The following is a 19,163-nucleotide window of genomic DNA, read 5'->3' as shown; positions in this document are numbered from 1 at the left end:
AACAAAATTCAATACCTATTCATGCTAAAAATTCTCAGAAAGATAGGAATAAAGGAGAATTCCCTCAACATGTTAAAAATAGTATCTACCATTGGGACACCTGGGTGGCTCAATAGGTTAAGTGTCTGACTTCAGCTTAGGTCATGATCTCACAGTTCATGAGTTCAAGCCCCACATTGGGCTCTGTGCTGACAGCTCAGAGCCTGGAGCCTGCTTTAGATTCTGTGTCTCCCTCTCTCTGCCTTCTCCTGCTTGAGCTCTCTCTGTCTGTCTGTCTCTCTCTCTCTATCTATCTCAAAAATAAATAAAACATAAAAATAAATAAATAAATAAATAAATAAATAGATAGATAAATAAATAAAAATAATATGTACCAAAAATCTTTACCGCTGATATCATACTTAAAAATGCAAAACTAGAAGCTTTCTCTCTAAGATGAGGTCCAAGGTAAGGATGACCTCTCACCACTCCTTTTCAACATCTGTACTGGAAGTTCTAGCTAATACAACAAGACAAGAAAAGAATATTGAAGGTATATAGACTGAAAAGGAAAAAATTGCCTTTCTTTGTGAATGATTGTCTATGTAGAAAATCTAAAAAAAAAACAAAACCTGACAAATAAACAAACAAATAAACAAACAAACAAACAAACAAACAAAAAACCTCCAGGCACTAAATAGCAATTATAGCAAGGTTGAAAAATACAAGGTTAATGCACAAAATTCAATCACTTTCTGATGTACCAACAATGAAAGAGCAAAACATAATACCATACATTAGTACACCTGAAAATTAAGTATTTAGGTTCAAATCTAATAAATATGTATAAGATCTATTTGAGGAAAACTACATACAAAAATCTGATGAACAAAATCAAAGAAGAATTAAATAAATGAGAGATTTAATGTTTCATAGAAAGGAAAAGTCACTATTGTCAAGATTTTAGTTCCTCCCAATTTATCTATAGATTCAATGCAAGATCAAAATCCCAGTAGATTATTTTGTGGAGAGCGACACACTGATCTTAAAGCTTCCACTGAAAGGCATAAAGAACCCAGACTCAGTAATACAACATGGAAGAACAAAATTGAAGGACTGACATTATCCAACTTCAAGATTACTAAAAAGCTACAGTAATCAAGACATGGAGGTATTAGCAAAAGAACAGATAAATAGATCAATGGAACAGAATAGAGACCTCAGAAATAAACATATATAAATAGAGTCAACTAATCATTGACAAAGGAACAAAGACAATACAACGCAACAAAGACAGCCTCATCAAGAAATATGCTGGAACATCCATTTGCAAAAAATAAATAAATGAATCCAGATACAAACCTCATTATTTCTTTCTTGAAAATAATCAAAATGGATCTGTGACCTAAATGTAAAATGCAAAGCTATAAAACTCTTACAAGATATAACATTGGCGAAAAACTAGATTACCTTGGATATGACAAAGACTTTTTAGATGCAACACCAAAGACACAATCTATGAGAAAAAAAATTGATAAGCTTGATTTCCTTAAAATTAAAAACTTCTGCTCTGCAAAAGACAAAGTCAAGAGAATGAGAAGACAAACTATAGATTAGGAGAAACTATTTTCAAAAGACATACTTAATAAAGAACTGTTTTCCAAAATTAACAAAGAATTCTTAAAATTCAACAGTAAGAAAACAATACAGTTTAAAAAAGGGTCAGATACCTTAAGTAACATCTCACCAAAGAAGGTTTACAGATAGAAAATAAACATATGGGGGACACCTGGGTGGCTCAATCAGATAAGCAACTGACTTCAGCTCAGGTCATGATCTCAGGATTGGTGGGTTCAAGCCCCACATCAGGCTCTGCACTGACAGCTAGAGCCTGGAACCTGCTTTGGATTCTGGTCTCCCTCTCTCTCTGTCCCTCCCTTGTTCACGCTCTGTCTCTCTCTGTCAAAAATAAATAAACATTTAAAAATAATAATAAAACACTTTCTTTAGAAAATAAACATATGAAAATGCAAATCAAATCAGTAGATATCATATGCAAATCAGTAGAATGCAAATTAAAATAGCAATGAGATACCACTACACATCTATTAAAATAGCCCAAATCTGAAACAATGACAATAGCAAATAGTGGCAAGGAAGCAATGAACCAGAAACCCTCATTCGCTGCTGGTGGGTATTCAAAATGATACAGTCACTTTGGAAAAGAGTTTGGCAGTTTCTTATAAAACTAAATAAATTTTTCCATACAGTCCAGCAATCATGTTCCTTGGTATTTATCCAAAGGTGTTGAAAACTTAGGTCCACACCAAAACCTGTACATGGATGTTTATAGCAGCTTTATTCGTAATTGTCAAAACTTGAAAGTAACCAATATGTTCTTCAGAAGGGGAATGGATAAAAACAGGTACATCCAGACAATGGGATATTATTCAGCTCTAAAAATAAATGAGCTTATCAAGCCATGAAAACACAAGGAGAAACCTTAAATGCATGTTACTAAGTGAAAGTCAATTTGAAATGTCTACATATTGTATGACTGCAACCATATGATATTCTAGAATAGGCAAATCCATGGAGACAATAAAAAATCAGGGCTTCCAGGGGTTAGAGGTGGAAAGAGAAATGAATAGGAAGAGGAAAAGAATTTTTGGAGGCAGAGAAAATACACTATATAATTCAATAATGATAATGCATACCATTATACATGTGTCCAAGCCATAGAATATATAACACAGAGTATATTATAATGTAAACTATGGGCTTTGGGGTATCACTACGTGCCAATTTAAGTTCATCAGTTTTAACAAAGGTACCACAGTCTGATGGGGAATGTTTATAATGGGAGAGGCTATAAATGAGTAGAGGTTGGGAGTATATTAGAAATCTCTGTACCTTCTGTTTAATATTGATATGTAACTTAAACTGCTCCAAAATAAAATAAAGTCTTATTTTTAAAAAATATAAACTAAAAGGTATGAAGAAAATGATAAAAGGCATACAAGACCACATAAACTAGAAGTAGACAAGTTTAGAAATACAATGATAAGATTCAGAAAAGAACCAGAATGTTAAAATTCATTTTAGAAATAAATACTAAACTAGAAGGAGCATAATAAACAGAAGATGCCTTAAGGGAGAAATAAAAGATGAAAATAGATATTTTAAAATTGAAAGGAAATAAAATTATTAGAAAAGGAGCTAATAATATACTATGATAACACTAAGTACCTATTCAACAATTATTTTAAATATACATCTCCAGAATAAATACAAAAAATATCTTCAATATATTTTAACTTTATTAAATATGTTCTCAGTTGAAAGTAATTTATGTATAGCAATTCTAAACTGTTTGTGTCCACTGGAATTAAGCTAATGAGCAAAATTACTGATAATGTTGGCAACCAAAAGTCACATGTGGAAGGAAAGTACAGAAAGTATAGAAAGTAGAGAGAAGTACAGAACCCCCTTCTTGGATTAGCATTAGAGGTGTCAGTATGAATTCATGACGTGAAAGATAAACCATTTCCTATTCTGTCTGCCAAAATGGCCTAGGAAACGACACTCTAGTAACAATGAACATATCCAATTCCCAGACACTTGTTTCCAAAAACAATTCCCTACTAAAAAGACTGGGGTTCTTCAGAAAACATAGAAAAGTAAAGAGCACAGAATTTGGAATAGGTTAAACAACAGAACTTGACATGTGCAAATTTCCATGCATAGTTTCATTTCTTCTTTTTTTTTAAATTTAAGTTAGTTGATACACAGTGTAGTCTCGGTTGCAGGAGTAGAACCCAGTGATTTATCTCTTACATATGATACCCAATGCTCATCCCTAAATGTGCCCTCCATGATGTCCATCATCTATTTAACACATCCCTCCACCCTTCTCTGATCCAGCACCCCTCAGTTTGTTCTCTGTATTTAAGAGTCTCTTACACAATAAAAAGCTTCTGCACAATGAAGGAAACAGTCAACAAAACTAAAAGGCAACCAATGGAATAGGAGAAGATATTTGCAAATGACATATCAGATAAAGGGTTAGTATCCAAAATCTATAAAGAACTTACCAAACTCAACACCCCCCGCCAAAAAAAAAAAAACAAAAAACAAAAAACAAATAATCCAGTGGAGAAAAGGGCAGAAGACATGAACAGACACTTTTCCAAAGAAGACTCAGACACATAAAAAGACGCTCAACATCACCCATCATCAGGGAAATACAAATCAAAACCACAATGTGATACCACCTCACACCTGTCAGAATGGCTAAAATGAACAAATCAGGAAACAGATGTCAGCAAGGATGCAGAGAAAGGGGAACACTTTTGCACTGTTGGTGGGATGCAAACTGGTACAACAACTCTGGATAACAGTATGGAGGTTCCTCAAAAAATTAAAAATGGAACTATCCTATGACCCAGCAACTGCACTACGAGGTATTTATCCAAAGGATACAAAAATGCTGATTTGAAGGGATTCATGCACCCCAATGTTTACAGCAGCACTATCAACAATAGCCAACTTATGGAAAGAGCCCAAATGTCCATCAACTGATGAATGGATTCAGAAGATGTGGGGTGTGTGTGTATGTGTGTGTGTACACAATGCACCCAGCAATCAAAAAGAATGAAATCTTGCCATTTGCAACAATGTGGATGAACTAGAGTGTATTACGCTAAGCAAAAGAAGTCAGTCACAGAAAGACAAATAAATGATTTCACGCATACACGGAATTAAAGAAACAACAGATAAACATAAGGGAAGGGAAGGAAAAATAAAATAAAAACAGAGAGGGAGGAAAATCATTTGTTTATAACTAAACACAAATGTCCAAAACATAACAGCTGTCTACCATTGGAAACAGATCCTTCCCTTCCCCACTCCACATCCTAGATACAGGGATATTTGTGGGAACCAGCACAGCCTAAACACTCTTCACCTAGCTTGCTGACAGTGTGTCCTGCTCCTGTGCTCTTCTGCAGACCCACGTCTCCAGCCCAGCCTCAGCAGGAATTTCCTGAGGTGACTGCAGGTCCCCTCCTAGAGTAGACTAGCCCAGACCTTGCTAACACTGCATACTTCATCCTTGCACTCCCTTGCAGACCCTTCCCATCCAATATACCCTTGGCAGGAGTGCACCCAAAGCACTGCCACAACTCGGCACTGCACAAACAAACTTGACAGGGATCAGCATCATCTGAAAGTGACTATTGCCCAAGGGAGAGGGGAAGAAAGTAACACACACCAGTTCAACTGCAGCCTCAGCAGTGGGATGGAGACAGACATCTAATCTGACTTTGGGCCCCACCCACCAATGAAAGCTTCTCAGGGGACAACACAGGGAAAGTGCCCTGCAGTTTAATGCTCCCACAGTTCTGGCAATTGCCTGGTCTGATTCAATTCAAATACAAGATGGCTCCAACAACATAAGACCAAATCCTGCTCCAAACAAGCAAAGAGAGCCATTGAAGATGACTGAACTGAAGGCAACAAAGGACCAAATCCTGCTCCATACAGGCAAAGAGAGCCACTGCAGATGACTGAACTGAAGGCAAATGTGGCTCATGCAAAACAGTAGGGTGCATACCATACACATAGGAGACACTCCTGAAGTGCCAAGTTCTAGTGAACAGTGGACATTGCACTCCAGGGCACTATATGACCTCTTCTTCATAAGGCCTCTACTTTCAAATGTAGGATATGTGGTTGACTTTTCTAACATAGAAATACACATAGAAAGTTAGACAAAAGGAAGAGACAGAGGAATATGTCTCAAATGAAAGAACAGGACAGGACAAAATCCTAGCAAAAGAGCTAAATGAAATGGATATAAGCAATATTCTTGATAGAGAATTTAAAGTAGTGGTCATAAAGATACTCAATGGACTTGAGAAAAGAGTGGAGGACCTCAGTGAGACCCTCAACAAAGAGACGGGGGGAAAAAGTGTACAAATGAAGAAATCTATAACTGAAATTAAAAATACACTAGATGGAATAAATACTAGAGGAACCAGAAAAAGGGATCAGTGACTTTGAGGACAGAATAATGAAAGCAATCAAGCTGAACAGAAAAGAGGAAAAAATTTTTTAAATGAAAACAGACTAAGGGGAATCAGCAACACCATCAAGCATATTAACCTTCACATTATAGGATCTCAGCAAAAGAAAAGAGAGAAAAGGGGGCAGAAAATTTATTTAAAGAAATAATAGCTGAAAAAATCCCAAATCTGGTGAAGGAAACAAAAATCCAGATCCAGGAAGCACAGAGAGCCCCCAACAAAATCAACCCAAGGAGGTGCCTACATAGTAATTAAAATGGCAAAGAGTAGAGATAAATAGAGAATTTTAAAAGCAGCAAGAGAAAAGAAAATAGTTACATACAAGGGAAACCCCACAAAGCTATTAAGCTGATTTTTTTTTCAGCAGAAACTTTGCTGGCTAGAAGAGAGTGTTATGATATATTCAAAGTGCTAAAAGAAAAATATCTACAACTGAGAATACTCTATGCAGTAAGGCTATCATTTAGAATAGAAAGAGAGATAAAGAGTATCCCAGGCAAACAAAAGTTAAAGAAATTCATCACCACTAAACAAGCTTTGTAAGAAATGTTAAAGGGGACTCTTTTAGTGGAACGACATAAGCAAGAGTAAGAAAAGTAGGAACAACAAAAGCAGTAAAATTAAATATATCTATAAAAATCAGTCAAGCAATTCACAAAATAAAAGGAGGTAAAGTAAGGCAACATATATCTAAAAAGTGGGAGGGGGGAGGAGTAAAAATTTAGTGCCTTTAAAATGGTTTTGAAATTAAGCAATCATCAACTTAATATACACTACCTAATAGTAACTTTAAACACAAATCAAAAAATGGTCATAGATATACAAAAATAAATAAAGAGAAAGGCATCCAGGTATATCACTAAAGGAATCCAGGTATATCACTAAAAATAAGCCAATAAACTTATAAAAGAGAGCAAGAGACAAAGGAACAGAAGAGAACTACAAAAAACAACCATAAAACATTTAACACAAGGTCAATAACTACATACCTATCAATAATTACTTTGAATATAAATGGACTAATCAATCAAAAGGCTTACAGTAACAGAATGGATAAATAAGCAAGACCCAACTATATCATTTCAGGCCCAAAGATAAAGCCAGATTAAAAGTGAAGGGATGGAAAAGCATTTATCATACAAATGGAAGTGAAAAGAAAGCTGGGGTGGCAATACAATGGACAAAATATACTTTAAATCAAGGGCTGTAACAAGAGACAAGGACACTATATAATCATAAAGGAAACAATCCAACAAGAAGATATAATAATTTAAATATTTATGCACCCAACATGCAGGCACTCAAATACATAAAGGGCTAATAATAAACATAAAGGAAGAAATCAATAATAATACAATAATAGTAGGGGACTTTAATACCTCACTTATATCAATGGATAGATCACCAATAGAAAATCAACAAGAATCGTTCAGTGGCTTTGAATGACACATTGGGCCACATGAATCTAACAGATACATTCAGAACATTCTATCCTAAAACAGCAGAATACATAGTCTTTCCAAGTGCACCCAGAACAGTCTCCAGAAGAGATCACATGTTAGTCTACAAAACAAGTCTCAACTTATTCAAAAAGACTGAAGCCATACCATGTATCTTTCTGGCCACAACACTATGAAACTATAAAATACCTCAAATAGAAAGAAAAATCTCAAATAAACAACATAATCTTGCACCTAAAGGAGGTAGAGAAAAAGATAAAAAAAAGTAGAAGGAAATATTGAAAATTAGAACAGAAATAAATGAAATAGAACTTAAAAAAAATAGAACAGATCAGTGAAACTAAGAACTGACTCTTTGAAAAGATGGACAAAATTGATAAATGTTAGCCAGACTCATGTGAGCAAGAGAGAAAGAGAGAGAGAAGGATTCAAATAAACAAAATTAGAAATGAAAGAGGAGACATAATAACTGACACCACAGAAATACAAAGGATTTTAAGGGAAAATTATGAAAAATTATATGCCAACAAATTGGGACAATCTAGAAGAAATAAATAAATTCTTAGAATCATACAATTTCCCAAAACTGAATCAGGAAGAATTAGAAATTTTGAGGAGGATTACCAAGAATGAAATTGAATTGCTAATCAGAAAACTACCAACAAACAAAAGTCCAAGACTTCACCAGTGAATTCTACTAAACATGTAAGGAAGAGTTAATAGCTATTCTTCACAAACAATTCCAAAAAATAGAAGAGGAAGGAAAATCTCCAAATTCATTCTATGAAACCAACATTACCTTGATACCAAAGCCAGATAAAAACATCACAAAAAAGAGAACTACAGGTAAATCCTCAACAAAATATTAGCAACTGAATCCAACAATACCTTAGAAAAAAAATTAATCACACCATCAAGTGGGATTTATTCCCAGGATGCAAGAGTTGTTCAATATTCACAATTTAGCCAATTTGATAAATCACATCAACAAGAGAAAGGATAAAAAACACATGATCATTTCACTAGATACAGAAAAAGCATTTGACAAAGTATGACATCAACTCATGAAAAAGACCCTCAACAAAGTAGGTGCAGAGGAAATATGCCTCAACATAATAAGTGGCATAAAATAAAAACCCATAGCTAATATCTTACTGAATGGTGCAAATCTGAGAGATTTCCCCCTAAGATCAGGAACAGGACAAGGATGTCCACTTTCACCACTTTTATTCAGCATAGTACTGGAAGTCCTAGCCACAGCAATCAAACATGAAAAATCAACAAAAGCCATCCAAATTGGTAAGGAGGAAGTAAAACTTTCTCTTTTTTACAGATGACATGATACTATATATAGAAAATGCTAAAGACTCAATCAAAAACCTACTAGAACTGATCAATAAATTCAATAAGGTCACAGGATACAAAACCAATATTCAGGAATCCATTGGATTCCTATACCCTAACAATGCGATAGTAGAATGAGAAATTAAGAAAACAATCCCATTTACAATTGCACCACAAATAGTAAAATATCTAGCAATAAACTTAACAAAGGAAGTGAAAGACCTGTACTCTGAAAACTATAAAATACTGGTGAAACTGAAGATGACACAAACAAATGTAAAGATAATCCATGCTCATGGATTGGGGAAACAAATATTGTCAACCGACGGAATGGGAAAAGATATTTGCAAATGATGTATCAGACAAAGGGCTAGTATCCAAAACCTATAAAGAACTCACCAAACTCCACACCCAAAAAACAAATAATCTAGTGAAGACATGGGAAGAAGACACGAATAGACACTTCTCTAAAGAAGACATCCAGATGGCCAAGAGCCACATGAAAAGATGCTCAATATCACTCCTCATCAGGGAAATACAAATCAAAACTACACTGAGATATCACCTCACGCCAGTCAGAGTGGCTAAAATGAACAAATCAGGAGACTATAGATGCTGGAGAGGATGTGGAGAAATAGGAACCCTCTTGCACTGTTGGTGGGAATGCAAACTGGTGCAGCCACTCCGGAAAACAGTGTGGAGGTTCCTCAGAAAATTAAAAATAGATCTACCCTATGACCCAGCAATAACACTGCTAGGAAGTTACCCAAGGGATACAGAAGTGCTAATACATAGGGGCACTTGTACCCCAATGTTTATAGCAGCACTTCCAACAATAGCCAAATTATGGAGACAGCCTAAATGTCCATCAACTGATGAATGGATAAAGAAGTTGTGGTTTATATATACAATGGAATACTACTTGGCAAGGAGAAAGAATGAAATATGGCCTTTTGTGGCAACATGGATGGAACTGGAGAGTGTTATGCTAAGTGAAATAAGTCATACAGAGAAAGACAGATACCATATGTTTTCACTCATATGTAAACTTAACAGAAGACCATGGGGGAGGGGAAGGGGGAAAAAAAGTTAGAGAGGGAGGGAGGCAAACCATAAGAGACTCTTAAAAACTGAGAATAAACTGAGGGTTGATGGGGGGTGGGAGGGAGGGGAAAGTGGGTGATGGGCATTGAGGAGGGCACCTGTTGGGATGAGCACTGGGTGTTGTATGGAAACCCAATTTGACAGTAAATTTCATATTAAAAAAATCTCCATACCACCCAAAGCAATCTACAGATTTAATGCAATCCCTATCAAAATACAGACAGCATTTTTTACAGAACTAAAACAACCCTAAAATTTGTATAGAACCACAAAAGACCCTGAAAAGCCAGAGCAATCTTGAAAAAGAACAACACTGGAAGTATCACAATTCCAGATTTCAAGATATACTGTAAAGCTGTAGTCATCAAAACAGTATAGTTTTGACACAGAAATAGACAGAGGGATCAGTGGGTTACAATTGAGAGCCTAGAAATAAACCCACGATTAAATGGTCAAGTAAAATTCAACAAAGCATAAAAGGATATGCAATGGGAAAAAGACAGTCTCTTCAACAAATGGTGTTGGGAGAACTGGACCACTTTCTTATAACATACACAAAAATAAATTCCAAGTGCATAAAGACCTAAATATTAGGCCTGAAACCATAAAAATCCTAGAAGAGAGTATAGGAAGTAATGTCTCTGACATTGGCCATAGCAACATTTTTCTAGATCTGTCCTCTGAGGCAAGGGAAACAAAAGCAAAATAAACCATTGTGACTTCATCAAAATAAAAATCTTCTCCAAAGCAAAGGAAACAATCAACAAAGCCAAAAGATAACCCACTGAATGGGAGAAGATATTTGCAAGTGACATATCTGGTAAAGGTGTAGTACCCAAAATATATAAAGAACTTAAACTATCCATCATCCAAAAAAACCCCTAATAATTCAATTAAAAACGGGCAGAAGACATGAACAGACATTTCTCCAAAGAAGACATACAGATGGCCAACAAACACATAAAAAGACACACAATATGACTCATTGTCAGTGAAATGCAAATCAAAACTACAATGAAATATCACCTCAAACCTGTCAGAATGACTAACATCAAAAACATCAGAAACAGATATTGGCAAAGATGTGGAGAAAAAGGAACCCTCATGTACTGTTGGTGGGAATGCAACCTAGTGCAGCCACTGCAGAAAACACTACGGAAGTTCTTCTAAAACTTAAAATTAGAATTAACACGTGATCCAGTAATCACACTACTATTTACCCTGAGTGTGAAAACACTAATTTGAAAAGATATATATGCACTCCTATGTTTACTGCATTATTTACAATAGCCAAATTATGGAAGCAGCCAAAGTGTCTATTGATAGACGAATGGATAAAATAAAAGTAAAAAGTACACGTACACACACACACACACACACACACACACACACACACACAATTACTCAGCCATGAAATTTTGCCTTCTACAGCAGCATGGATGGATCTGGAGGGTATAAAGCTAAGCGAAATAAGCCAGTCAGAGAAAGACAAATACCATTATGTTTTCAGTCATATGTGGAATTTAAGAAACAAAACAAATGAACAAAAAAAAAAAAAAGAGAGAGAAAGAGAGAGAGAGAGAGAGAGACAAACCAAGAAACAGACTCTTAACTATTCAGAGCAAACTGATGGTTACCAGAGGGAACTTAAGTTGGGTGGATAAATGGGTAAAATAAGTGCAAGAGATTAAGAGTACACTTATCATGATGAGCACTGAGTAGTTTGTGGAATGACTGAACCACTGTGTTGTGCACCTGAAACTGATATCTTATGTTAATTATACTGGATTAAAATTAAAAAAAAATAAAAATAAAAAGTATACCTCCTTTGTACTGTATCATCCCTATTAGAAGCACCATCACTTTAAAATAGCATTAATCTTAACAGTTTTCTAATTTCAGGCAGTATATGATATTTCAAGGCTGTATATAAAATTTCAAGCAGTTTAAGTGAACAGTTTCCAAGCAAAGTGCAAAGTATTTGGCTGTGGTGAGATACCTCTCATAGCTAGAAATAGACATATGATAGGACTAATCACTTGTACCTTTAGGTTGGGGGAATCCATAGGCACTTCTCAGAGTAGCTTTGCATGTTTCCCACTTCCTTTCTGTTTTCATTTTCCCATAGATGAATCCAGACCTACTTTTCTGATTCTAGTTTTCACAATCCATTTATTTATGTATTTATCAACTGTGCAAAGTATGTTTTGAACACCTAACATATGTCAAGCACTCTGTTTATGCTAGAGATTCAGAATGTACAGTACATCTGGAGATATAGATAATTATATAGACAACTGCAATATAGCATGGTAAGTGCTAGTGATAATGACAGTATGTTATGAACATTGTAGGGGCAAATATCCCAGCCATTTGCCCTAAAAAAAAAACTAGGAACGATTGAAGGATTTTAAGTTGGTGAATCAAATCAGATTTATATTTTTGAAAGATTACTATGTATATGCTGTCATAAATGTAATTAAAAGGGAGAAAGAATCAAAAAAGAAAAGATACAGAGTATGTTTCCCATGGAATCAAATAATGCAGAGAGCACAGATATAACAACAGTGATGATATTTAAAATATAGCAGCCAGTAAGATTGAGCTATGCTTTATATTCATGATTTTAATTCCCACAAGCAAAGAGTGAAATAAGTCCTGCTTTTAGCCCCTGCTCTCTACCATTCGACATATGAGGAAACTCAGGCTCAGAGCAGTTAAGTAAGGGGACTAATGGAACATCATTTTAAAGAGAAAAATAATCAAAATCAGTCTGCCTTGAACCACTGTGATCTATTACCATTACTGAAATCTCTTTCCACAAAGCTCATTCAAACTCTGTTCACACATACTAAATTTTCAGAAATTGTTTCCATGCACAAGGTTTTTATCTCATGCTACATGAGTATTAGAGGAAATCTTGATCTAAGAGAGAAAAACTCAATCTGGGGGCATAAAGACAGGTCCCTTTCATTAGACACTTATTTCATGTAAAATGCATACTAAATTTAAGTGGAACATGAGATAGAAAAAATATGTACCTATCAGTAACTGCCTAAAAACTTTCCCACATCTTTTATTCCAAATCATTTTATGTGCCCCCACTTTTGAGCTCACTCTCTCTTTGACTTGGTTTGAAGAGTAAATGGAACTTCTTCCTCAGAAGAAGGAAGTTATGGTCAGATTTGCTACTTGTTCCTCATACTTACCTCTTTATCGGCGCTATTGCCCTGTGATTTAGCACATTCAGGCTAATGCCGGAGAACATTCTCTCAGCCTCACCAGAGAATGTTGAATATCATTTCATTGGAACTTTCTAATTTTACTTTCTCAGGCCATGCCCACTGCCCAACTCAAGAACTATTTAATCCTGCCTATTTTTCAGGGCCAAATTTCATTTCTGTCTTCTGAACTCTGCATTTAGCATCTGGAGAGTAAACTATATGAGAATGTTCCTTTATTTTTTTCATATGTTTGATGTTTGGCATAACTAATACAAATAAGTTGATAGTAGAGTATCCCATCTGATCTCCCTAATTAAAATGCTGAGAGATGTTTGCAAGAAAAGTTTTCCTGTTTGCAAATGCCAGCCATTGGAAAGGAATACAGGAAATGAAGAGAGAGGAAAAGACAGCTAACTAAAGGGTATGTAGATTGATGTGGTAGCAGATGTTTCAGAAAAATTATCTTCACATCCCCTCAAAATATGAAATCCTCATGTTTCATGATTTATATTTCTATTGTATCCCATTATATAGTATATGGCTTATATTTCTATTACATCCCATTATATGAGAGAAATTTAATATGTTTTTGACTGAAATATTTAAGTTTAATAAAAAGAAAACTATCAGAATTACTCCAACAATGATTAATAAAAACCCTATTGATTAGCTGTTTATATGATAAATTTAAAATAAAAAGTAAAATTATCAATTTTTATTATGCTAAATATTATAATATTACTATAGAGTATATGGTATTTTCTTTAAAACAAGTTCTAATAGTCAATAAAATACCATTCTGATAGAGAATACAAACATATATATTATTAAAAAATTGACTTATCACTGATTTTGTTATCTTATTTTAATATTCAAATAGTAAAGAAAACATACCTCATTTTTTTCCTAACCAAGAAACCACGTATCCATCTTTGAACAATCAAAACTGGTGAATTATGAGCCAGAATTTCATTAATTTTTGAAACAATATATTTGATATTATTAATTTCATCACCATAGGTTGATCCCTGTATAAAGAAAATACATTTAATATTTATATTTCATGTAAGAATTTCCAAGGGATATTTTAAAGTTGGTAGTCTAATAATATAAACTATTAAAATGTTCACAAGTGTCTTGTAGGTGTAATAGTAAAATAATAAATACATTTTCATATCTATTTCATTAGATCATAAGATCAAGAGTTAGTAGAACAAAATAATCTTCTACACAAAATGCAAGACCCATGATGATAAATGTCTCCATTCTAGATTCTTTTTTCCAATCTGATATCATAAGTATAAAATTTTTGCTATAATCAAGTTGGTCTTTAAAAGGTGGTGGCAAGAATAGGTAGTCAATGAAAGTCTAAAACTATTCTGTGGATTCACATAGGAAACTGACAAATGTTGGATTCACAGAATAATTTACAGTACTTCAAAATTTAGTTGCAGCTTAACTAGAATATTGGACACTTTTATTAGGATATAGCTCATCCCCTGAAGAAAAATATTCTATACTGTCTTTAAAGAAATTATCTTTAAGGTCTCTGTTCCTGCAAAATTTTAGATTTGGGATTATAGACTCCCTGTATCCTTATTGATCATTTGACTAGTTAGAAATAAAGCTACTTTACTTATGTCTTAAATGTAAGGATTATATACTAAAAACCTAAAACTTATATTGTTTTTAAGGCACCTACCCTGAAAATTATCAACCTAATCACTTCATGTCCCCTTTTCTGCCTATACATTCAATCAGCTATGTACTGCCAGGAAAAAAAAAAGTCACAAAACGTTGCAGATTAGTGCTACTTCAAATTTATATTTACAAATATTCATTGCTACTTATCAAATGTTTTACTTGGCCCTGGCTCACTTCCATTCCCAACAGGAGATACTGCAAACATTCTGTACTCTTCTCAATACTCTTTAAGCCTTTTCCCTAGAACTCCCTAAATACCTTTCCCAGACGAAACAGGGCCATCAGGTCTGAAATCCATCAACTAACCCTCCTCCATTCCTTAAATTTAATTATACTCCCATTTATCTATATCCCTATGTATTCTGAATAGAAGTGCCTTCTACTTAGTCTTAAAACAAGAAGTATATCCCTCCCTATCCAAGACAGGCACTCCATTGCTGTTAAGTCCCATCTATCTCTGTTTCACTATTACTTATCTTCTACTGGCACAATCCCTTTACCTATTAATATGATGTAGCCTCTCCCATCTTTAAAATTGATTAATTCAAATGAACTAAAAATTAATTAAAATAAATTAAACTTTAAAATGCAACCATATAAATAATCATACACATCCCAACCCTCCATCTTTTGTATTTAAGTTTCATTAAGAGCCTAAATTCTTGGGGTGCCTGGGTAGTTTAGTTGGTTAAGTGTCCAACTTTGGCTCAGGTCATGATCTCACAGTTCATGAGTTCGAGCCCCAGGTCAGGATCTGTGGTGACAGCTCCGAGCCTGGAACCTATCTTCGATTCTGTGTCTCTCCCTCTTTTTGCCCCTCCCCCACTCACTCTCTGTCTCTCTGTCTCTCAAAAATAAATATTTAAAAAATATATTAAAAAAGCCTAAATTCTTGGATCAGAATTCCATATTTGCTGTACCTACCTTCTCCTTTCTTGTACCTCAATCTACTGGATTTTACCTCTCCCAATGCACCCGATACTTTTCTTACATTGATTGGATATTCCTCCTTGAAACACTACCCTTGGCTTCTATACAACACTCTTCTTAGTTTTCGTAGAACTCTGTTTACTTTGGACTTTTTAAAGACCTATCCATTCATTGGTCTAATGTCACATTGAAAAGATTCTCTCATTGTGTTTTCTCGAGTGAACACACTCTCTAGATGGTCGTATCTAATTCATAGCTTCAATATATATCTATGTGCTAATGACTTTCAGATTTCTAGCTCTAGGACTGAACTGTCTACAGAGCTATAGAACAATATGATCAAACTGATATCCAGTTAAATTCAGCTTTCCCAAACATGAATTTTCCTTTTTGAACTGCCTTCTTACATGTTTTTAGTAAATGGCACTAGTGCCCATAGTTACCTAACTCAGAAAGCCTGGAACTACCCTAAGCTCTCTTTTCTCTTATGCTTCTTTATACCCAAATGCTGCTAGAGCCCATATATTCAACATCCCAATATCTGACTTCTCCCTTTTCTTCTAATCTCTGCCATTGCTTTATTTCATGTCTTTATCACTTAACTTACTAAAAATGTCTTGACATCTGAAATAATCCCCATTCCCCCACTCCCTTTGAACCACAATAAGCACTATTGCTAGAGTGAACTTTCTGAAATGCAAATCTGATCATTTGGCATCCTTGCTTCATATATTTCACTGGCATCACTGAAAGCACACAAAATCCTTGATTTAGTATCTTCTCACCTCAATCTCACCTCCCTTCGCCATACATAAGATACCTTCCAAAATGGCAATATCCAACCACTTATACCCCTGAAAATTACATAATAATCAAACCTCAATGCTTTTTACAGGTACCATTCCAGTTTCTTGACTGCCTTTCTCAATTACTTGTCTATCTTAGTCTTTTGGAGATTCAATTCTTTCCTCCAAAAAGACTTTATTGACATTGATCTGAGTTCAATATCCTTCTATAATATTATCTTGTGCAGCAACTCATTTGTCACACTTGACAATGTTGAATTTTACCTGAGCCCTGTGATCCTAGAAAACAGAAAAGGTTAAGGAATTTCCTCACCCAGTCCTTTCAGAAAATGGTTTACTCCTTCCCCCATATTATTACTTAGATAGCATCCATATTACTTAGATAGCACCCTTCCCCCATATTATTACTTAGATAGCATCCATGGATGCCCCTCTAGTGTACCTATGACACGGCCCTGACACAGACTCTCTAAATTCTCACTTGCCTTTTAATGATTAAACTACTTTGTCCCCACTAACCAATCTTTGGCTAAGATCCTCTCTGTCCCCTAGGTTTCTGAACTTTGCCCACCTTCAGCCTGAACAACCACATAACCCTCTCTTAACAGCTCTTCCTGAAATAGGCAACTCTCAAGGTAAAACATTCTTTGATTTACAGTCAGATCATGCCACTCTCCTTCATCCTACTTATCCACACCAGTTCTTTCCAGTATTATTTACTCCTCCCAATAAAAGAAAAAACCTTTGTTGATTAGCCTTAAAGACGTTTGCAGATCACTGATCAACTAGAGTATTCTCCCTATTGCACCAGCCCCTTTCCCTCCCTTGCAATAATCCTTTTGAATAAAGTCTCTCCTAAGTCCTGATTTGTTTTTTATTGATGAGTTTATGCTACACACAATTACTGATCTTCCCCACTTGCAATATAACTAAGTTTAAGAAATCTTTCTTTATCCTATATCTCTAAGATGAAGTAAACTACTAGTCCATAACTAGCATTCAATTATTGGTTGGCTATTAAATCACTATGTAATAGCAACTTATACATTGTCATATTTGTTCTCCAAGCTTAATTTGGTATTATCAACCTATTTTTGTAATTCAATTCTTATCTGGCTGCAATAACATCATATTCCTAATTTTTCTACCTTTAAAATTTTTATTTCTCAGTATGTTTGGCTGGTTTCTTTTCTTCTTCAAACTATTTAAATATTGGTATAATTTAGGCTTGCTTTTGTTTTTCACCTCTCTGCTAATTCTCCTTGAATGATAACCTTCCTTTCTACATCTTACCATCTCATATATGCTGATTATCCACATAGCTATAACCCCTATTGGGAATTACCTCTTAAATTACAAATCTATAAAATTCCAATTATATTTCTCTACTTACATGTCAAAAACTGAAATAATTATCTCACCCATTTCAAAACATCCCCAATCCATACCTCATACTGCATTACATATATAGTCACTGAAATTATTCTTCATCTTTTCATCTAAATAATAAGCCCACATTCCTCCCTTCCCCTTACCATCTAATAAATTCACTGATTTCTATCAAAACAGTATCTCTTCAATCTGTTCCCTATAATCCATACCCTCTACTAATTTAAGAAATCGGTTGTTATAAACCAGGGCCCAGTCCTCACTGATTTCTTTATACTGAATTTGCCTCCACTCCAAAATTACAGAATACATGATGATTTTTCTAGTATGAAAATTGGATCATGCTAAATTGTTAAATATTTCCCCAAGATCTTACAAGATAAAGCCATGTCCCTAGTATTACACATTACACCCTTTGTTATAATATTCCTGTTTTTGTAACCATATGCCCAACTATGTCTTCTAAACTATAAGAACACTAAGTTACTTGTTGTCAGTTGATTATGCCAAGCTCTAGCCTCACCTCTGTGCCTTTGCAAATGTTTTTCACTTTGCTTCACATGCTCTACACTTGCCAACACCTCAACTTGCCTAATGATATATTAAAACATCTCATCTGAAGTAGACTTTTGCTTTTTCCTTCTTCCATGACTAGAGAGCTGAACTTCAACAATTTTTAAAGAAAATACATGTTGTTCTTTCCCAACTTTGCTCCATATTAAGATTCATGACTATATATATATATATATATATAGAGAGAGAGAGAGAGAGAGAGATCTTTGATTATTGCTTCTCATTTTGCTTTATTTTCTCTACTAAAATTCCTATTTATGTATAATAGATATCCTGGAACTTACCTCCATGGTTTATATTTTTTTCTCATCATTTTCATGTATATATTCTCAACTTGTTAAAGCTATTCTGTCAAAGGTCATCTTTCTCCTACTGAGTTTACTATTAGCTTGTCAACTACTTCAGTTAAGTTATGTGGCTGAGACTCAGCTCCTTTCTGAAGCTCCTGACTGCCCTATCACAAAGGAGTCCTACCTCATTATCAGTGTACTATTCATTGTAACCCTTCCTGTTAAAGAGAAAACCACAGGCTCAAGATAGAGTCACTTGTGCCAAGCCAAGTTA

The 19,163-nt window shown here is 34.7% G+C and overlaps 1 protein-coding gene across 3 annotated transcripts in view; it reads right to left on the bottom strand.

Moving 5' to 3' along the window:
- LRRIQ3 (leucine rich repeats and IQ motif containing 3) overlaps positions 1-19,163 on the bottom strand; it is a 217,090-nt gene that overhangs the window by 147,990 nt on the left and 49,937 nt on the right. For all 3 annotated transcript variants that reach the window (XM_060623109.3, XM_060623110.3, XM_060623108.3), the window contains one exon: positions 14,092-14,225. In XM_060623109.3, coding sequence (XP_060479092.3) covers positions 14,092-14,225 — 134 coding nt within the window. The remainder of the gene's footprint in view (positions 1-14,091; positions 14,226-19,163) is intronic.

This window comes from Panthera onca, chromosome C1, assembly GCF_046562875.1.
Source record: "Panthera onca isolate mPanOnc1 chromosome C1, mPanOnc1 haplotype 2, whole genome shotgun sequence".
In the NCBI taxonomy this organism is placed as follows: Eukaryota; Metazoa; Chordata; class Mammalia; order Carnivora; family Felidae; genus Panthera; species Panthera onca.
This window is presented reverse-complemented; position numbering and strand designations above follow the sequence as displayed.